Source organism: Schistocerca serialis, chromosome 3 (genome assembly GCF_023864345.2).
Source record: "Schistocerca serialis cubense isolate TAMUIC-IGC-003099 chromosome 3, iqSchSeri2.2, whole genome shotgun sequence".
NCBI lineage: Eukaryota > Metazoa > Arthropoda > Insecta > Orthoptera > Acrididae > Schistocerca > Schistocerca serialis.
The window spans coordinates 15,195,081-15,214,933 of NC_064640.1; the positions used below are offsets into that span (position 1 = coordinate 15,195,081).

At 40.3% G+C, this 19,853-nt stretch overlaps 1 protein-coding gene across 2 annotated transcripts in view; it reads right to left on the reverse strand.

Moving 5' to 3' along the window:
* LOC126469673 (epoxide hydrolase 4-like) overlaps positions 1 to 19,853 on the reverse strand; it is a 97,718-nt gene that overhangs the window by 27,811 nt on the left and 50,054 nt on the right. For both annotated transcript variants that reach the window (XM_050096822.1, XM_050096821.1), the window contains one exon: positions 4,914 to 5,189. In XM_050096822.1, the coding sequence (XP_049952779.1) occupies positions 4,914 to 5,189 (276 nt within the window). The remainder of the gene's footprint in view (positions 1 to 4,913; positions 5,190 to 19,853) is intronic.

Genomic DNA, 19,853 nt, shown 5'->3' on the forward strand with positions numbered 1-19,853 from the left:
GTGACACTGGAGGTTCACCATTTTACAGACATCCACAAATCTGAAGTATGAACTAAGCCAGCTGAAAAAAGTTGCAGCAAATATAGCCAAGGTAGTAATAACAAGAAAATAATACAGGAAACTTAATTTAATTTTTGATGATATATGATATATAGTGTCTGTACCCAATAAATTCATCACAGAAGGAGCAAACAGATGAAAGAAATGACAAACTGATTTTATGAATGAATGTGGAAGTGGATATGTACTTATAAATTTAAAAATAATATTGATGTTGCAAAGTACACTTACATTTTAAAAATAACACTTATGGTATTATCAGAAGTGGCAACCCGAAGTGTGAACACCTGCACAGATGATGATGATGATGATGATGATGATGATGATGGATGATATTTCTTCTAGGGTGCCCAACAACATGATTCTCAGTGCCCAAGCTGGATATGAATGTTTCCAGTTTGTGAAGTGAAGAAAAATTTCTCCTTACAGAACAATTTTTTATAATTGTACACAAAGGAAATGTAATAGCACCTGTTTCAGAATGTGTCACTTAACATTCAGAAGGACCCACCTGTGACGAGACCAAATCCACATATATCCCACCACTACCAACACTGCCCACCTCAAAAATGTCTCGAGTTAAAAATTACATAAAATGAATAAGCCCAAAATGTAGAAGACAAGAAGGAAGGAAGATTAAAGTTTAACATCTCATCAAGGACAATGTCACTAGAGAGAGCACAACTTCAGAATGTTGAAGAATACAGAACATTTTCCTTAAATAATTTAGGGAAACTACAAAACACCAAAATCTGGATGGCTGAACAAGGACTTTTAACTACTGTTGTCCTGAATACAAGTCCAGTGCCTAACCACTGTGCCAACTTGCTTGATAACACTAGGAGGACCTCAATAGCATCTACATTGGTCTTGCTAAGAAGTGCTTTGTCCAGATCCCTAATGACTTTTTTGACCCATGGGCAGTTCACGAATAGTGGCTCTGCTAGAGATGAGCAAAATGATGGAAGTTGGAGATTATGTGACTGCCTTAGCTTTAAAGGAATGTTGTATTGTCAGGAGCTGCCATCTGGTAGTAAGTGATAGCTCACAGCTTCAGCACCCTGTTGTCATTCTGATACCCACAGTGTATTGTGTCCAACATCTACATATGAAGTTATAGCAAACCATAAATGATACACTCATATCCTAACGGGACTGGAAAAAATGTTTCATAAAATAGTTTTAGACAAACGTTCAGGCTGGAATACTTTAAAAAGTCTACGGCTGTAAGTGCTGGTACACGAAGTTTCCACAAGTGTGGAAGCCATGTGAGCCTTTGATCGAATGCCACTCAGAAATCTGACTGATTAAAAAATATTTCTGATTCATTAAAATTGTGGCGGATGATTAAAATGAAAACATTATTTTATCTGCTGAAAACTTAAAACCTGTCTTGTACCCAATCCTCCAGTCTGTCAAGTGTCAATTGTAGCTGATTAGCTGTAGAAGCTATACAGGAGGTGGAGTAGATCATCATACAACTGACAACAAAGACATCTTCATCTTCAATGGACACACTACCGTGTAAGTTGTGTCTTTTATAGCAATGTTGAGGGTAACAATATGTGCCTTACAAGGACACCATTCTCTTGCATAAAACTGCTCGAGAGTATGCCTCCTACTTGATGATGGAATGAGCACTCTAAAAGGAAGAATTTTAATAAAATTGGCAACCATAAAAATGGCAACCTTCCACAGAAGGCCAGTTGTGAAGCTAGATGAGTATGTTTTACCACCACATAGTGTCATATGCTTTTCCAGTATCAAAGAATATTCCTACACGGTACAATCTGAGGTCATACTTGGGTCATTCCAGTGACTGGCAGAGAAGGTTGAAAACACCAGCCTTGCACAGGGAGTTTCAATGAAGCTCACTATTTGCAGCATTGTCCCTAGAGAGGATTATGGTCCTTTGGTTCCAAGTCAAATGGAAAGACTAAACCAGAGACTTCGAAGGTTTTGTGACAAACTAGGCTGCTACTTTCTGTCCTAACGGTTAACTGCCAAACTGCTAAAGCATTCCCAACAAACTGCCAGAGTTTGAAGCACAGCTGAAAAGCAGCAGAGCTCACATAATATTAGGTACAGAAAACTGGTTGAAACCTGTAATTAATAGCAGTGAAATTTTTGGGGAAAATTTAAGTGTAAATTGAAAGGATAGGCAAATGGAGGTGGTGGATTTGTCTCAGTAGACAAACTCAAACCCACCGAGACAGAAACTGAAGCTACGTGTCAGATTGTTTGAGCGAGACTCAGTGTCGGGGGTGTGCATGAAATAATTGGATTCTTCTATCGCCCACCAGGTTCATCTCTTGATATAACTGAAGACTTTCAGAAACCTCAGTTTACTTGCATGTAAGTTCCTCAATCATATTGTACTCATTGGTGGAGGATTTAATCACCCAACAGTCAATTGGGAAGATTACAGTTTTATTAGTGGTGGGCATGATGTAAGACATCCTGTGAAACATTACTAAATGCCTTCTCTGAAAACTATTTAGAACAGATAGTTCGTAACCCTGAAATATATTCATTTTAATGGCAATAAATAAACTTGACCTCTTTGAGAACGTCCACGTCAAAAGTGTTGTAAGTGACTGATGCAGTTTTGGCAACATGATTACCAAAATACAAATGACAAGTAAAACAAGCAGAAAAATATACATGTTCAGTAAACTAGATAAAACATCAGTAATGTTAAATCTCAATGAGGAACTTTAAACTTCAGCACAGGGCATGAGCATGCAGAGGAACTAGTTCTAGAATATGGCTTAAGAGTGTGGGACCCATACCAAATAGGACTAACAGAGAAGGGCAGCACAAATGGTTCCACATTTGCCTGACCCATGAGAGAGTGTCACTAAGTTGTTGAATGAACTGAACTGGCAGACTCAAAGGTAGACAAACTATCTTGACAAAGTTTCAAGAACCAGCTTTAAATAATGACTCTAGAAATATACTAAACGCCCTGCGTACTGCTCACATACAGGCTGTGAGGATACAATTAGAATTACTGAAAGCACAGAGGCATTTAAACAATCATTCCTCCCACACTCCATATGTGAATATACTGGGAAGAAGCCAGAATAACTGGTACAATGTGACATACCCTCTGCCATGCAATTCACAGTGGTTTGCAGATTATACATGTAGATGTTGCTGTGTACTGGACACACACACACACACACACACACACACACACACACACACACACACTGTGTACACTGAGGGAGCAGTAGTACACTCACATTTTGGAAACACCAACTAATGCAGTTCAAGCTATGAATGTTATCGATTTTAAAGTTATTTTCCTAAGTGCATATTAATGAGTAACATTCATTTTCCCCAAAACGAGGATACCTGCATGTTAACAGATTGACCCTTCTACCACAACCACAATTCAGTTTTGAGTGACAATCGTTGGTCAGAAATTGACAAGCACAAACCAACTCACTGAACCTGCACCCCCCACCCCTGACTTTTTACTGGTAGTTACGAAAACAAATTCTCCGACCAAATGGCACATCCTATAGACAACAGTGTCAAATTCACAACAGGGTATAGTAGTTGCATCCTACAGAAAACCAAACTAGTGCCCCCTCCACCCACAGGAAAGCAATTTAGTCACTTTTGGGTCTGCTCTCTCCCCATTTTTCCTACATCTTTCCTTACTTGTATAAGACTTTCTTTTTTTAACTAGTTTTTACTCTCTCTCATTTCTATCATCAGTAAAGCCCCACATTGTTCTCTGCAAATTTCTCAGTGCCACAAACAACTTGTTTGCAAGCTCCACTTGTTCACTGAGAGTAAGGTCTGGTGAGAGAGCTGTGGATATAACTCACCAGACCCTATTCTCAACAAACAAGTGGAGCTTGCAAAAACAAATCTTATCTTCACATATTTCATGAAATATTCAAAAACAAAAACTAATTATCCTCTGATATAATAACAAAGTAATATTCTATGGAAATTCAATGTAGCAGTCATACAGCAGTTAAAGTGTCACTACCGTGATTTGTAAAAATAATATGGCAAACACAAGCTGTAACTGTCATTGTATAATTTGTAATAGCTTTCAAAATTTCATGTGTGTAACATCATTGTACTTTCTAGATCTAAGTTCTCCGACAAAAATGTGGATCAAAAAATTTCATAATGTGTATCAAAAAACTTTGCAGTCTATAATAGCTTTTTAAGTTTCTACATGTGCAACACACTTGCACTTCCTGTGGCTAAGTTCTTTGACCATAACCTACATGTTTCTGGATGAGCAACATCTTTACACCAGCTACGCCTGAGTTATTAGACCATAGCCCACATGTTTGTATGTAAACACAGTGTATTTCATGAGTGCACATCTTAATAGTGAAATATGCAGCTAAACTTTATAAAACTGAAATATGGACATGAAACTGTTAAGTGTGCAACTAAGTGGAAAAACTGTCATCACTATAATAATGATGCTTCATCTTTATGTACGTACAGATAAATTTTTGACAAATGCTGCCTTGCCACTTACAATTGTCCCACTTTTATCTGTTTAGTCACCAGCAATTTTTTTTTGTATTTATACAGTGATCTCCAGCAATATAAACACCTGAGGATGAGCACAAGCCTGAAACCGATCATGTGACAAATAAATAACCTTTTATTGTGACTGGTAGCGGAAATTTTTCTACACCCTATAAAGGAACAGCCACAGAGTTCAACAGCATCCACTATGGATAAAATTCATCATCCTCCATTTCAGGCCTAAACACACTTGTATCATTCATTTGCAACACCAGAAAAGAAACTAGGTAATTCAACAAACTTCTGTTGATACAAAGTAATATTAGGTGGAAAACGCTTACCTCGAGTTGAAAACACTCTCTCTTGGAACTGTACTCCAGTAAACATTTGGGTGAGGACACGATATGCACACAAATTTTTCAACAATATCAGGGTATTGGTGTGCAAGGTACCAACATAATAATGCCCCAAGGTCATGAGCAACAACTGTACAGCTTGAGGTTCCAAGAGCCGTTATCAGTTCCTTCAGTTCTGCCAGTAATGTGTCAACACGGTAGCTCCTCCTCCAGGCTGGCTTATCTGAGTCACCAAATCCCTTAAGATCCAGAGCAACAATCCTGCACAAAAAAAAAGCAAATCATACATATCAAAATTTTTATACGCAAAAAATTTGTTGAGTACGTACTCTAGAGTAAGAACAGTGCTGCCAACTGACAAAGAAAGAAATTAGTCAACTCCCTTACCCAACAACATTTTTCCAAGCTTAAGAAAATTACAACAACAGTATGAACTAGTCATAAAAAAATTAAAAAACTCTACACCCGCAGTTGCTTTATTAGTTTCCTATAATATCAGACACTGTACTCTGGGCATTGCAAGATGGTTTCACTTGCGGCAACTGTGTCGTGCTGGGGGTGATGTCTAGGTCATTTGACATCAGGACCTTCGATGTACTCACTGAACTGTAAAGAGGCGCGCGCACGCATGCGCACGTGCCATGCACAGTTGTTTTCTCAGCTCACTCAATTCACCTTACTCCTATGTCGTCTGGTGGCCAGCAGAAAATGTGCTCGTGCTGCTGTCTTGGGAGGAATAGGAGGTCCTATTGCTGTTAGATCAGAAGACCACTAATGGAATATGAGCAAATGAGAAAGTTCTTCCTTCATTCACAGCTCCTCTGCTTCACTGTCTACACAACTCTGTATTACTAAGTGTTTTACATGGCTAAGGTTTCTCATGGGAAAAGCCTGAAGACAGGCATGGAGCTGAGGGAGTCTATTTTAAAATTGTTGTGCTCCTCTAAAATACTATAAACCAAATACCTAAGAAAATATATTGGGACTGCTCAATTTTCTGAAATTCATTAAATTTCCAATAATTCTGGGACTCTTGAGAAGTCCAAGTCATTATTTACTTCAACATTCACTCTCATTTCTGAAAATCAGTTCTTTGCACAAACCCCATAAGAACTAATTGCTTGAACACAGTTAATGAAAGTCTTACCATGACTACACTAGCAACAGAATGAAATGAAGGTGCCTGGCGTACGTTGTATGATTTGTATGCTTCCCACATCATGAGGAGTTGCTGCCCGACTCAAGTTCCAGTTTGCCAGCCTCTGCCTAATGTTTGGAGTGGGCCTTGTACTAAATGCACCTTGGTCTGCGTGATTTAGTCACAATGGATTTCATCCAGTTCCTTCAGATCTCATGGTCCAACATTCATACAATGTGCATCCAAAATCATCTATGTACCATACAGCTATATAAAATTGGAACAGGCAAGTTCAATCTGTTCCCATATACCAGTAACAATGCACTTTAACATATGAAGCACTGTGTGGAATGAAGTTTCCAGGCACTCCATGCATGAAGACCACATAATCTTCTGATAAAAATAAAAAAAAAAACCATTGCATTTTTAAAATGGCGCCTTCAGTACAGGCATTGACATTAAAATCATGAATGTAACAGTGAAAAGAGAAACAATTTTTTCTGTCGAAAAACTTTGAGCCAAGCTTTAGTGCTTACTTTTCTAGCCTTCTAACTGTTGACTTGTTGCCAGGCTAAGAATGTGAACTGAAAATTCGAAAGTAATAAATGAACAAAGACCACTGAAGGGTGTCTTTGCTATGGATATAACATTACCTACAGCTGTTAAAAAAAAAGGTCATTCTGAGAAAGCCACTTCAATTGTCTCTTATAAAACAACATTCTGACAGGTCATCACCAGATCATCTAAAACAATGAAGCGAGAGGAAAAACCATAAAACATGAACATGTGCCACAGAAGATTCTCGTGTGGACTTGTTTGTGGATATTGTGACTAAGTAGTACCACAGATCAACAACAAATAAAAGGAAGAGGGAGAAAGTATTATCTGGGTTCTAAGAACCAGGCCCATAATCAGTTGACTGTCTGACCATCAGTTAAAGCAGGTAGTGGAAGAAAAACTACAATAATTACTAGGACAAGTTTGGTACTTCAGTTTTCTGAGGAGGATAAATACAGGATGTTCCTCCCAGAAGTCAGGAATCTGTCCTGTTTCCCATATAGCATTAACAGGTTGATGGACTTCTTTAGTTTTCTCACTGAGGTGCCCACAACACATACTGGTTTTCGTCATAGCCTGGTGCAGTGTTGGGATCACAAATTAGGGTGAATTCAGCTTTCCTATGGTGAAAGGCAGTTGTAAATTGCATTATTGGTGGAACTGTGGTTCCAAAAGCTCCTTTCAACAATCACTTGGCAATGATGGAAACCTAATAGCAAAATATTTTGCCACAGTCTGGACCACACATCCCTCATTTGTCACAAGAGAGAAGTTTGTCATTATAGCATTAACAATGCATCTTTCACCTCTCCACAGAATCCTCCAATATTCATGTTTGTTTAACGGTATGGTTTCCAGTTCTCAAGAACAGTTGTCACAATCTCTACCCATTCTGATAGATTTTGCTGCCACCAACCAAAAAGTGGTGGCAAAGTTTTCATTAGGTGGCCAACATCTGAACCCAATTGTAAAGCAGAAATATTTACTTAAATAGTAGACAAGTTATTCTCTTAGTTAGCTGGAAGACAGATGCTTCAGGAATACAGTCACATGTGTCACTAATACAGTCAATCCAGCATCAAATTATCCTTATTGTACATATTTTGTAGCTTTCATCTGGGTACTGTTTTATCTGGCATGTGTATCCATATCAAATAGGGTTCACGTGGCAGCATATTGACTACTCCACATTGAGTACTTTGTGTAAGAATTTGAAACTGCCCCTATAGGTTGTTGTCGATTACTGACCCCGTAACAGTGCTTAAGTATATACTTCGCCTTATGTTTGAAAAATGTGTTTCTTAATATCAAGATGTTATCAAAAGCTCAATGTCTAGGGCAGACAACTGGAGGACATCGCAGCATATTACACGTAGGGACATAGAAAAAAGTATTGATAATCGATAACGATACTTTTCTACTCGACATTTTGCAATCGATTCTTTTACTCAATGAGTACTTCATGGTAGGTAGCGAGTACTTTCTAGAGCTCAGACTGTTGACACTGACGCAATGCGACTGCGGCGCCACAAAGATTAGGCTGGCAACACAGTTGCAACGCTACCGGCTATTCAAAACACTAACAAAATACTATATGTCCACACGTGGTACTTTGTGTTAGAAATGTTAAATGAACAATTTGGCTTTCTTGAAAATAAAAATTGGTTTGTCAGTTTTCAGCAAGTGGTTTGCATGCACACCTAGGATGGCGCCTGTGAAAATTATTACACTCGCTTAAACACCAATGAAGTGAAATGAAAAATTTGCTTCAAAACCTTAAAATCATCGGGGAATACATCAAATATGAAGAAACATTTGCAAAAGCATCCCACAAGCACAATATCGAGGTAAATTTACTAATATTCTTAGAATATTATACTTTTTAGATTTTTACTTTTTCTGAAACTAGTTCATTTTTATTTAGAAAAAAACTAAATCATCGTCTATCTGAGAATAGAGGAAAAAGCACAAACTGGTTCAAATGTCTAAGCACTATGGGACTTAACATCCGAGGTCATCAGTCCCCTAGACTTACAACTACTTAATCCTAACTAACCTAAGGACATCACACACATCCATGCCCAAGACAGGATTCGAACCTGCGACCGCAGCAGCAGTGCGGATCCAGACTGAAGCGCCTAGAACTGCTCGCCACAGTGGCCGGCTGAAAAAGCACATGTATGAGGTGTTCTACACTGGAAGTTTTTATTTTTTGTTTAAAAAAAATCCACTCCTCCTGTATTTTTCAGTGAAAAAGGAAACCTGGCACATGACAATCAAGTTACCACCAAAATGGCTGAAGATAAAAGAGCAACAACAATCATCGCCATCGCCCAGTGAGCCTATCGACATTGACGTCACTTCTGGGGATAAGGTCTTCAACCCTGTGTAATCATCAGATAATTCAACGGACGCAGAAAGCAGACCATCTAACAAAATGAAGCAACTTTCCATTGGAGAAACACTACAGAGAAAGCTATAGTATGAGGAAGGAGGGAGAGCAAACTCCCTGTAGCGCAAATTGTCTCTATTTTATTTGTGTGGACAAACGACTATTCGACATTGTTAAAGGTCGTGGATTCTGGAAATTGATGTGTCAGGTTTGTCCATCTTTTAAGATTCAGAGCTTACACACAAAGAAAATCTAGACAGTTCCTACAGAGTTACGCGACCAAAAATTGAACTGAAATTCGAAACTTTAAATCATATCTCACTAACCTGTGATGTATGGACCGAGATAATGACTACCACTAGTTATTTAGGTGTCACTGCCCACTATTCTGATAATAATAAACTTACTTCACACTGGATCAACGGCGTACTGGCGACTACATTTCTGAACAGATGCAAGAAATTTGTCGAGGAATGAATATCAAACCTGAGAAAATCACCACTATTATTACTGATAATGGTGCAAATATGGTAGCCGGTATTACAAAATTAATAGGTAGAGGGAAACATTTATCTTGTTTTGCCCATACCATTAATCTTATTGCTGAATCAACTGTCAATCAACGATTTTAATTTATTGTGTAATGAAGTAACAGATGTTAAATATTTCAAGTCAAGCGTGATTCAGAGTGATTTATTAAGGCAAGAACAAACTGGAACTACTTTGAAGTCGATCTTAGATGTAAAGACTCGTCGTAATTCTGTATATTATATGCTTGAGAGGCATATCAAACTGGCTCCTTTCGTGCGTCAAATTCTGATGCTTAATGAGAAAGCACCGTCTACTCCATTGGCCATATAAATGCACAATATTAAAGATCTGCTTCATGTTTTGAAGTCATTGGAATACGTTTCTAAAGAAATATCCGGAGAGCAGTATGTGACAATCAGTAAAATTATACCGATGATCAACTGTTTAAAAACACAAATAGATGCTTTGAATTTGTCTAGTGACTGGGTGGCAGGAACCCTTAGAAGATTCAGCACAGGTTTAGACAAGTGGAAGATAGTCATTTAGTAGCCATGTCTTGCTTACTCGATCCCAGATTCAAAAACATCCATTTTCAAGACACCAGGTTAAGCCACTTCCTCTTTCATGAACGTTTTCTAAAACAGACAGTACTATGTCTAAAACGCAAAACAGGCTATCACCAAAACGGTTGGATAAACTTCTATTTTTAAGTGATTGTGCAGAGGAAGAATGGTAGGTTAGAAATATATAACCATAATTTGCATTTCATATTGTGAAATATTTATACTAAATAAATTGTTTGATTACTTGAAATATTGCTTATTATTTTCAATGTTAAAACATTCATAGGAATCGCCGTGTATCTTCTACGTAGGCACGTATTATGCTGTATGGAGCAGACTGTACTGTGTGTTGTGCATTAGATTATTGCTTACCAGTTGTATCTTACGACTAGACTGGAAGTTGTGAAGTTCATTTAAATTTCTGAAATCTCAAAATATGGATAGATGTTGAATTTGTATGATATGAAGTACAAATTATACAAAAGAACTTCATAGAAAATTTGGAAACATACCTCAAAGCATTAATACTTTCAATTTTTCTATGATAATATTTTGTAAATGTTCGCATTTTGTTCGAAAAATCTATTGATACCAAAAGCATCAATAACTTGGGGGTATCGATACTTTTTTGTCGATACCTTCAGAAGTACAATACTTTTTGACCGATACTACTCACGAGTACAGTATTGATACTTTTCATTCGATACCGTGGCCGTAATTACACACATTGAAATAAAATGAAGGGGGGACCCATCTTTTCACTTAGAACATTGTGTAGTGGTAGATCTGTGGAATATACAGTAGCCCAATGGTACACACGTACATGCACACCATGATTTGCACACCATGATTCCAACATGTTGGCTGGTGGTGAAAGGGGGAGGTGAATAATTGCATGAATCATTAATAAAGCTAGGCAGTCTCCCTTTTATCTCTTAGCCACTGAAGGCCTACTTACTATTAAGGACATTGCCCCTTATTAAAACAGTATCACTCTAAGATGTCTCCTGAAGATACAAGAATATGGGTCCTTATGCGTCAACAGTATACTCTTCTACCTGTGATCTGAACTGATTTCTGTTATACTATAGAGTGGGAGCCATTTATTAGTGAAGGATTTTCCTGTCCCTTGCCTTCCAATGTACTGGGGAAACTGCAGCAGTTAGTAGATTATGTGCAGGGCTTGTTGGCTTCTCTGTTTTTAAAGCTGTTTGGGGGTCCTCTTCAAAATTGTCAGAAAGAATCAGCTGAGTGCAACCTGACAGGTTTAGTCCAGTTTTCCAACATTGTCTCTTTTATCTAAATGGTTATCTTACAGCGATGGTAGAGGCTTATAGGTCTGAGGCAGTCTACTCACCTCTTCAATATTCACCAAAAATTGGACTGCAACTAGTGTACACGTATCTTTAACTTTGTTGCACTGCAACTAATTTACCTAGCATGGCTGAATAAAGCACCACTACCAGTAATGCAAGAGCCTCATGGAAGCAGGTCAGACAAGGGCTGGCTAGGTACTTACAGTAGAAGCAACCAGCTGATACAAGTATTGCTACATGGCATCAAGTAGTTAGCACACAGCCTGGCACCACATAGGGGTGACAATAGAAATTTTCAAATATAGCATCAGACAAACTAGACACAGAGTTTTGTTGGCAGAACACTTAGAAAATTTAACACATCTACTGAAGAGACTGCCTACACTACACTTGTCCATCCTCTCTTGGTGTACTGCTGTGTGGTAATGGATCATTAACAGATAAGATTAACGAAGTACATTGAGGAAGTTCAAAGAAGAGCAGCACGTTTTGTATTACAGCAAAATAGGGGAGAGAGCATCACTGACATGATACAGGATTTGGGATGGACATCATTAAAACAACGGTGTTCTTTGTTTCAGCAGGATCTTCTCACGAAATTTCGATCACCAACTTTCTCCTCCAAATGCGAAAATATTTTGTTGACGCTGACCTACATAGGGAGGAAAATCATCATACTGAGATAAAGGGAATCATGAGTTTGCACAGAAAGATATTGGTGCTCATTTTTCCACGCACTGTTCAAGATTAGAATAACAGAATTATTGTGAAGGTGGTTCGATGAACCCTCTGCCAGACACGTAAGTGTGATTTTCAGAGTATCCATGCAGATTTAGATGTAGATGTAAATGTCAGTAGTGTGGTTTTTGACACATTCATATCAACTAAATATCTATGTGTAGCATTGCAAAGTGATATGAAATGGAACATGCACACAAGGATGGTAGTAGAGATGGCCAGTGTTCATCTTTGGTTTATTGGGTGAATTTTAGCAAAGTGTGGTTCATCTGTTATGGATGGTTGGTTGGTTGGTTGGTTTGATGATGGCCAGCAGAGGGGGGAGGGGGGGAGAGGGACCAAACAGTCAGGTCATCGGTCCCATTCATTACCTAAGATGGCAGAAATCAAGGGAGGAACATCACAAACAGCACAGTCCAGTCAAGGGGAAGGGATAAAAAGCAAACGAAGAGAGAAAAGGGACATCAGGGCAGAAGAAAGAGGAAAGAGCAGGAGGGGTTGAGTGGAAACAGGGAGAGCAGCAGGGCACACACACACACACACGAGACAACACCAGCGAAAGGAGAAAAAGGAAAAGGGGAAACAAACTGCACAACAGACCAGATAAATTTTAGGGAAAAAGGCACGGAGAAATTGGCTGGTGTGGAGACAAGACCAAGGCCTCCATAACCAACACCAACTGAGGGACTGAAATTCCAGAGGAAAAACTCAAGGACTTCTACCTGAATGGACAGACCACTTCCACGAAGAAAACTGAGGACAGCTGTAAGCATGTGAGGGCCATCCACTAACACCCAAGATAAGGAATGTTGGAGAGCATATTTAATACAAATGGCCAAGAAAGGCAGGGGCAGTCCAGCAAAATATTGATCATTGTGAGGGGAGCCCGGCAATTACAAAGGGGTGGGGGAGAGTTGGGAGGGGGGAGGGGGCTCGTTGCAGAGTAAAAAACCATGGGTCAACCTGGTATAGCCAACATGAAGACAGTAGATGATGGTACATTCCCAGCAGGTGAGACAGAAGGAAGAATGTCATGTGGTGCAAGTCTCCTCAATTGTGTAAAGTTTATTAGACAGGGGATGGCCTCCCAGGAGTCGGTCAAACAACAATTTAATTTAAAGCTGTAAATCCGCCCCTCGAGGAGACGCGGGAAACGGGGGATAGGTGCTGGTGACCTAGTGGGATGGAAGGGGTCTAATGGCGGAGAAGGAAGGGGGAGGGAAATCCACACCGAAGATGCTAGGGAAGGAGTTCTGTCCCAACTGTTGTCACACTATGGAGAGAAAATTTAGAAATGGAGGTCAAACCCCAAAGGGGGACCAAAAATACCAAAAAGGAAGGATGAAAAAGAAAAGGCAAGGGGAACAAAACCACAAGGAATACAGGACACTAGTGGGATAACCAGATCAACACACATAAGAAGACAGAGAGGGGAAAGAGCAGGCAGCAAGGAAGGAGTGAGGACACAGAGGGAGGGTAAGGGCAAGGCAAGGAAATTCAGCCCAGGAAGGATGAATGGGCTGCAACAGCTTGGTGCCCCACAGGCACCATGAAGAACTGTGAGTCCCCTGGGGGGATCTGTAAAGGAGACCACGTATTGAACAGTACTGCGATCCACTCTTTGTAACTAATCAATGTTTGAGATCCCCACCATGCAAGGTTAAATGAAGACATCAAAGCAATGTAGACGCAGGCTGCTAGATTTGTTATTAGTAGATTCGATCTACATGTAAGTATTATGGAGATGCTTTGTGAATTGAAATGGATATCCCCAAAGGGAAGACTATTTTCTTTTTGCAAGATACTATTGAGAAAATTTAGAGAATGGCATTTGAAGGTGACTGCAGAATGATTCCACTGCCACTAATAGATTTTTGTGCAAGCACCACAAAGATATGAGAAATTAAAGCTTGTACAGAGGCATATAGACAGCCATCTTTTCCCCTCCCTTTATTTGAGAGTGTAACAGAAAATTCATACTCCATGCAGTGGCTTGCAAATGTAGATGTGATTTCATTGTCACAGCAGAAAGGTAGAACTGCCAGGTGGTGAGCATTCTGCTTGCTTGATGCCCGAGTTGCAGCTCTGTTGTAGCTTACATGACCGGAATTTATGTCACAGCGAAACAAGGACAGAACAAACCCATATAAATACAACTCATTTGTAGCCACAAGTATGCAGTATGACAGCCACCAGCTGAATGGGAATTTATCTTAGATGCTACACTCTTTACTGATATCTATTAGAGATTACTGCTCCTCTACAGAGAAGACATTGATCATACCCATCAAAAGGCGCCTTCACTATTCTTATAGGTGGAAAATATTGTCGCAGTAAAACCCTACAAGGACAGTTCATGGGGCAACATTTTCTATGAATGTTTAAATAGTATAGATCACATTAGTGTTGAAATATCAAACTTTGGATGTTGCAAATATCATGTGATGGACATCATTCCTAAGCTGATTCATTATATGAAATGCTAATTTTTCAGTGGCATTAAACAAATTCTGAAGGAGCTGAAGTCTTCAAAAACTTCAAAGACTGCTTGGAAATTGTCGAAACTAGCGAAGAACTGATGTCCACTGAGGTAAGTTAACTATATCCACGTAATTCATTACATAAATTTCATGAACGATTCCATTCATGACCTGCAATTGCCATGCTAACATGTACTTCCATGGTTCACACAAGTGGAACAGCTGAGATGTTGCAGTGGAACCAGTGAACTAGGAGAGCCAGTACACTTGCCCTTCTGCTCATTTTGACGGCATGATTCTGCAGGCCCCAGTGTTGCCCCCATCATGTGGCTGTCTCTAGCCTTTGTGACTGCTCTTGTGGGTTGCCACCCACTGCTGGAGTCAGAGTCCTTGTCAAAACATTGCCATCATCACTTCACCAGTCATGTGACACCGGGGGCAGAGAGTGACCAGCCTCTAGCTGACCACAGCACCTTCTCACCGACCGTGTACAGCTTCGGCTTTGGGTACACTGGCTCCTCCAAGCTTCATCACGACTATTGTACGTTGCTGAGCAATAAATGAATGTTTGAACAATGCTGTTTTCTTGAACATCTAATGACAACTAGGCATCCCTCACCACTCCATTGCTACTCCATCCAAGGTTACGGATTACTAGCTTCCTGACCAACAACCCAGTTCCACCACCTAATATAGATGCCAACCCAACCCAACCCAACCCAACCCCAGCCTCTGCATCATTATCTGGCATCCTGAAATACAACAGACTTTGCAGTACGTGTGTCTTTCTTTGCCAACATGGGGGCAGAATAACAAGTGTAATTTTAGTGCTTGTCTAGACATTAACACTGTATTTATATTTTATTTTTGTTTTGTTTTTTTGTCTGTTTCACATTATTGATATCTTTTGCAATACAGTTAGTGGTTATTATATTGGAGGTTTAGTATAAACTAAATTTTCGATCTCTCTCAAACTGTGCACGTCCATGAGTAGTTTTGTATATAAAGAGTGTACATAAAGTCCAGGAACACTCAATTATTTATTGCACAAGAACCAAACATCGTACAGATGTCATACATATTCCACTTTGAAGAGAGTGACCCGGCAGATGTCAATACGGTAATCAAATTCTTGCCATACCAATCCCAGCATGGCATCATCGACGGTTTTAGTTGCTTCCTGTATTCCCCCCCGGGGCTCTGCTACATCGTGTGGTAGAGGCAGTACATACACCAGATCTTTAATGCGTTCCCACAGAAAAAAGTCACACGGAATGAGATCTGGTGATTGGGGAGGCCATTTCATGACACAGCTCGCTCCGCACCTGAACTCACCATGTTTGCAACTAGCACTGACTATTGGCAAATTACCAAACTACACTGTGGTGGTATACATGAAGAAAAACTTTCAGGGTTTCTCTTCAAAATGACATATGTATGATATCTGTACAATTTTTGGTTTTTGTGCAATAAATAATTGAAAGTGTCCCCGGACTTTATGTACACTATGTACTTTTGCTTTGGAAAACCATATTAGTGTGTCTTTTCTTGTCACCCAAGTGACTATTTGGCAATCTGACTTTACATTTAGGAAACCTCTCTTTTTGTTTTGAATTTTGGTTAGGTACAACTTCTATCCAACATTTTGTTTACATGCATCCATCACACATTACTGATCTCACACTCTTAGTAAACTCAACACATTATTGGAGTTTACATCCTTTAATAGTAAAATAAAGGAAATGGAGCTCAGAATTTTTTTTTTAGTTTCATATATTACATCTTTTTTTTTTTTTTCTCTGCTATACATCATGAGTGGAAACTGTGGGAGTTGCCATAGGAAAGTAGTTGTATGGATTGTGGGAGCTGTAGAAAATGGTTTCACTGGGGTTATTTAATGTGGGGAAACTTTGGTGAGGTCATTCAGACTGAGGGCACTTAACACCCAAGGTTATCAGCACCGTTACACATATTAAAAGAAACTAATGTGGACAGAATTACAAAAATTGTCACCAGCAGATAAAATTACTAGCATTCACTCACTCCCACCACATTCCCATTCACTCACACAATGTGTCATCCTGCCTTAAGACAAGGGAGAAAAAGTGAAATGCACTCTACATGGGATTAAAAGAGAAGTAAAACAACAGACGTGCTAAAAGAAAGACACAAGGCAATTTGACTCGCTGACCACTCACAAAAAAATGGAAGAATCAGTCACCTTGTTAACACATTAAGAACATCTCCCCAAAATTTTAGGAAATAAGTTGCACAAACCACAAAACCTTAAAACTCTCACCACATTCATTTGAATGTTACTTTAAACATAGGGCAGATCTATTGGCAAATCTGCCATTGCCCTCTGGTCAGACACTAAAACGCAGTCTAATAAAATCTGCACACCACAAGCATCACACATTGGAGGGTCTTCTCACCAATGCAAGAAGTCATGTGTCATAGGGCTGTGGCCTGTGCAGGGACAAGTAAGGAGGACCTCACTCCGTCGACATGGCCAGGAGGTATGCCACGGCTGTGTTGTGGGCTTTAATAGATGGAGCTTATTGTCTGTCACTTCCAGTCGCTCATCCTCCCATCAATGCAAGACACTGTACCTCTACAGTGAGGCTGCAGCATGCAGGGGTTGGTACATTGAAATAACCGAGGATAACAGCATGCCTCCTTAGCTGCCAGATCTGTCCTTTCATTCCCCACAATACCCATGTATCCAGGTACCCAGCAGAAAAACACCACCTTCCCCAGCCATTGCAGCTGGAGCAGGATGTCTTGGATGACTTACCTGTTTGGTACAAAAATTGTAGAGAGTGAAGGGCACTCAGAGAATCAGAACAGACAAGGAATTTAGCACACGAAGAACATCTCATCTGCTCCAGTGGCCACAAGAGCACATATAATTAAGCGTCGAAGACAGTGAAGTCTCAAGGCAATTTGATCTTGAGGACACGATCCAGGAGGACACCAGAGAAACCAACGGAGTTCCCATTTAGACCCATCTGTAAAGTCAGCTACATAATTATTGTGCTCATTTAAAATGTCAGAAAATATCCCATTAAAAACAGGCGCAGGAGTGCAGTCTCTCCTGTATTGCACCAAATCTAAAATTACACTGGGCCATTGCAGTAATGATGGTGGCAGGCAGTTAAAATCCTCAATTTTGGGTCACATATGCTCCACACCAAGTGACTCCAGCACGCCCTGCAAGCTGATGCCAAATGGTATTGTCACTGGTGGACACTTTGAGAAAAGGCGTTCCAGAGGTGGACAAGCAATAGCATGGTATGGTATGCAGGTGAAGTCAGAGCTGCGAGAAACTTAGATGCCTGAGGCACCATGAGGAGCTGCCACCAGATGGTGGTGAGTGGTGGTTCCCCAGTCTCTGTACAGAGACACTGGTCCTCTAAGCACCTGTGGCCAGCCTAAGCACTTCATGGTGGACAGTATCAATAATCTTCAGGTGAGATGGCCTCACTGACCCACACACTATGCATCCATAGTCTAGCTATGAGAACATAAAGGTCCTTTAAAACTGGAGCAGATGCCCATGTATGCTCCCATGATCTGTGGCTAAGGCACTTTACAATATTTAGTGCCTTCTGGGTTCTGGTTTTCACATCTCTCAGGTGTGACAATTTGGAATCAAAAATGAGATCCCAAAACCTCACCGAGCCTTTAAATTGTAGAATGGTGTCCCTCATATGCAAATCAGGAAAATTAAAAATAGACGAGAGTGATTAAAATGAATGAACGAACACACACACACACACACACACACACACACACACACACACACACACACACACACCTGCAGGAAACTGAAAACCCATATTTGCAGCCCAGTCCTCTAACCTCCACAATGTAAACTGCAACTGATGGGTCATTTTCAAGTCACCCTTTCAAGCTCTGGCAAAGAGGGTAACACTTTAAACATTGTCCCGAGGAACACCATTCTCCTGCTCAAAACAGTTTGAAAGCACATCACCAATTTGAGACCTAAAAAGGCACTTAGACAGAATGGACCATATGAAAATGGGGAAGTGGCCACGAAAGCCCCATAAATGGAGTTGTACAAGAATACTGTGTCTCCAAATAGTGTCCTACACCTTACTGGTATCTAAGAATATACTGACACAGTGATGTTTACATAGGAAAGCCTGCTGAATAGCGGCCTCTATTAACGTGACTTTGACAGTGCGGCCTCTATTAGGGTGACGTTGACAGTGGACTGAAATCGCCAGAATCCACAAAGAGTGGCTAAGGAGTTGCCAGGTTTCTTAACCACGTACCCCATCGTCTTTCCTGCACAGCTCATTAGGTGATGCTTCAGTAATTACTGGGAAATGGATGGTCCTTTCCTGGTTTGAGAAGAAGAATTACAATTGCCTCTCCCCACAAGTTGGGAAACTGTCTGTCTTCCATATCAGATTAAAACAATTGAGGAGGATTTGCTTTGATGCTGCTGCCAAATGTCTAAACATGCACTACTGGATTTGGTTGTGAGCAGTTGCAGTATCACAAGCCTCAGATAGAGCTGATTCCAGCTCCCAGATGGAGAAAGGGCAGTTGTAAGACTCAGAATTGTGGGATCTTAAGCTCAACTTGCCCCATGCCGCATTCATATAGCAGCAGTGAAATGCCAGATCCTGGCTGGCAATGGCCGTAGCTGCAGTAAAATGCTCTGCAGTCATCTGAGCGATGTCGCTGGGTGTTGGCTGGAGACATCTCTGTTTCAGCACTGCTGCTATTTGTAAACAACTGTTAACTGGAAATCCTCCGATAGGTCAGCACCACGATGGATCACTCGTGTGATGTGGTCCACCCATTTCTGCATGCTGTTATGGTGTTCAAACACAGGTAGCTAAATGAAGAGTGTCCTTTTTTTTTTGGGTAGGGTTTAAGGGCGCTCAACTGCTGAGGTCATTAGCGCCCAGTCACTGGTGTTAGAGCACATGGAATCTGCTAAAACTCAAGGGGATGGGGGGACATCAGAAGGACCTGACAAAGACGCAGATAAAATAAGTAAAAAGGTTAAATGTCTTTGGACAAGCCAGTTAAAGTTATAAAACGCAGAATACGAGCAGCTGCTCGAGCGTCATCAGCTAAAACATCCGGTAAAGTAGATGGCAGGGACAGGATAACACGAAATTGACTAAAACGGGGACACGACAATAAAACATGGCGCACTGTTAATGCC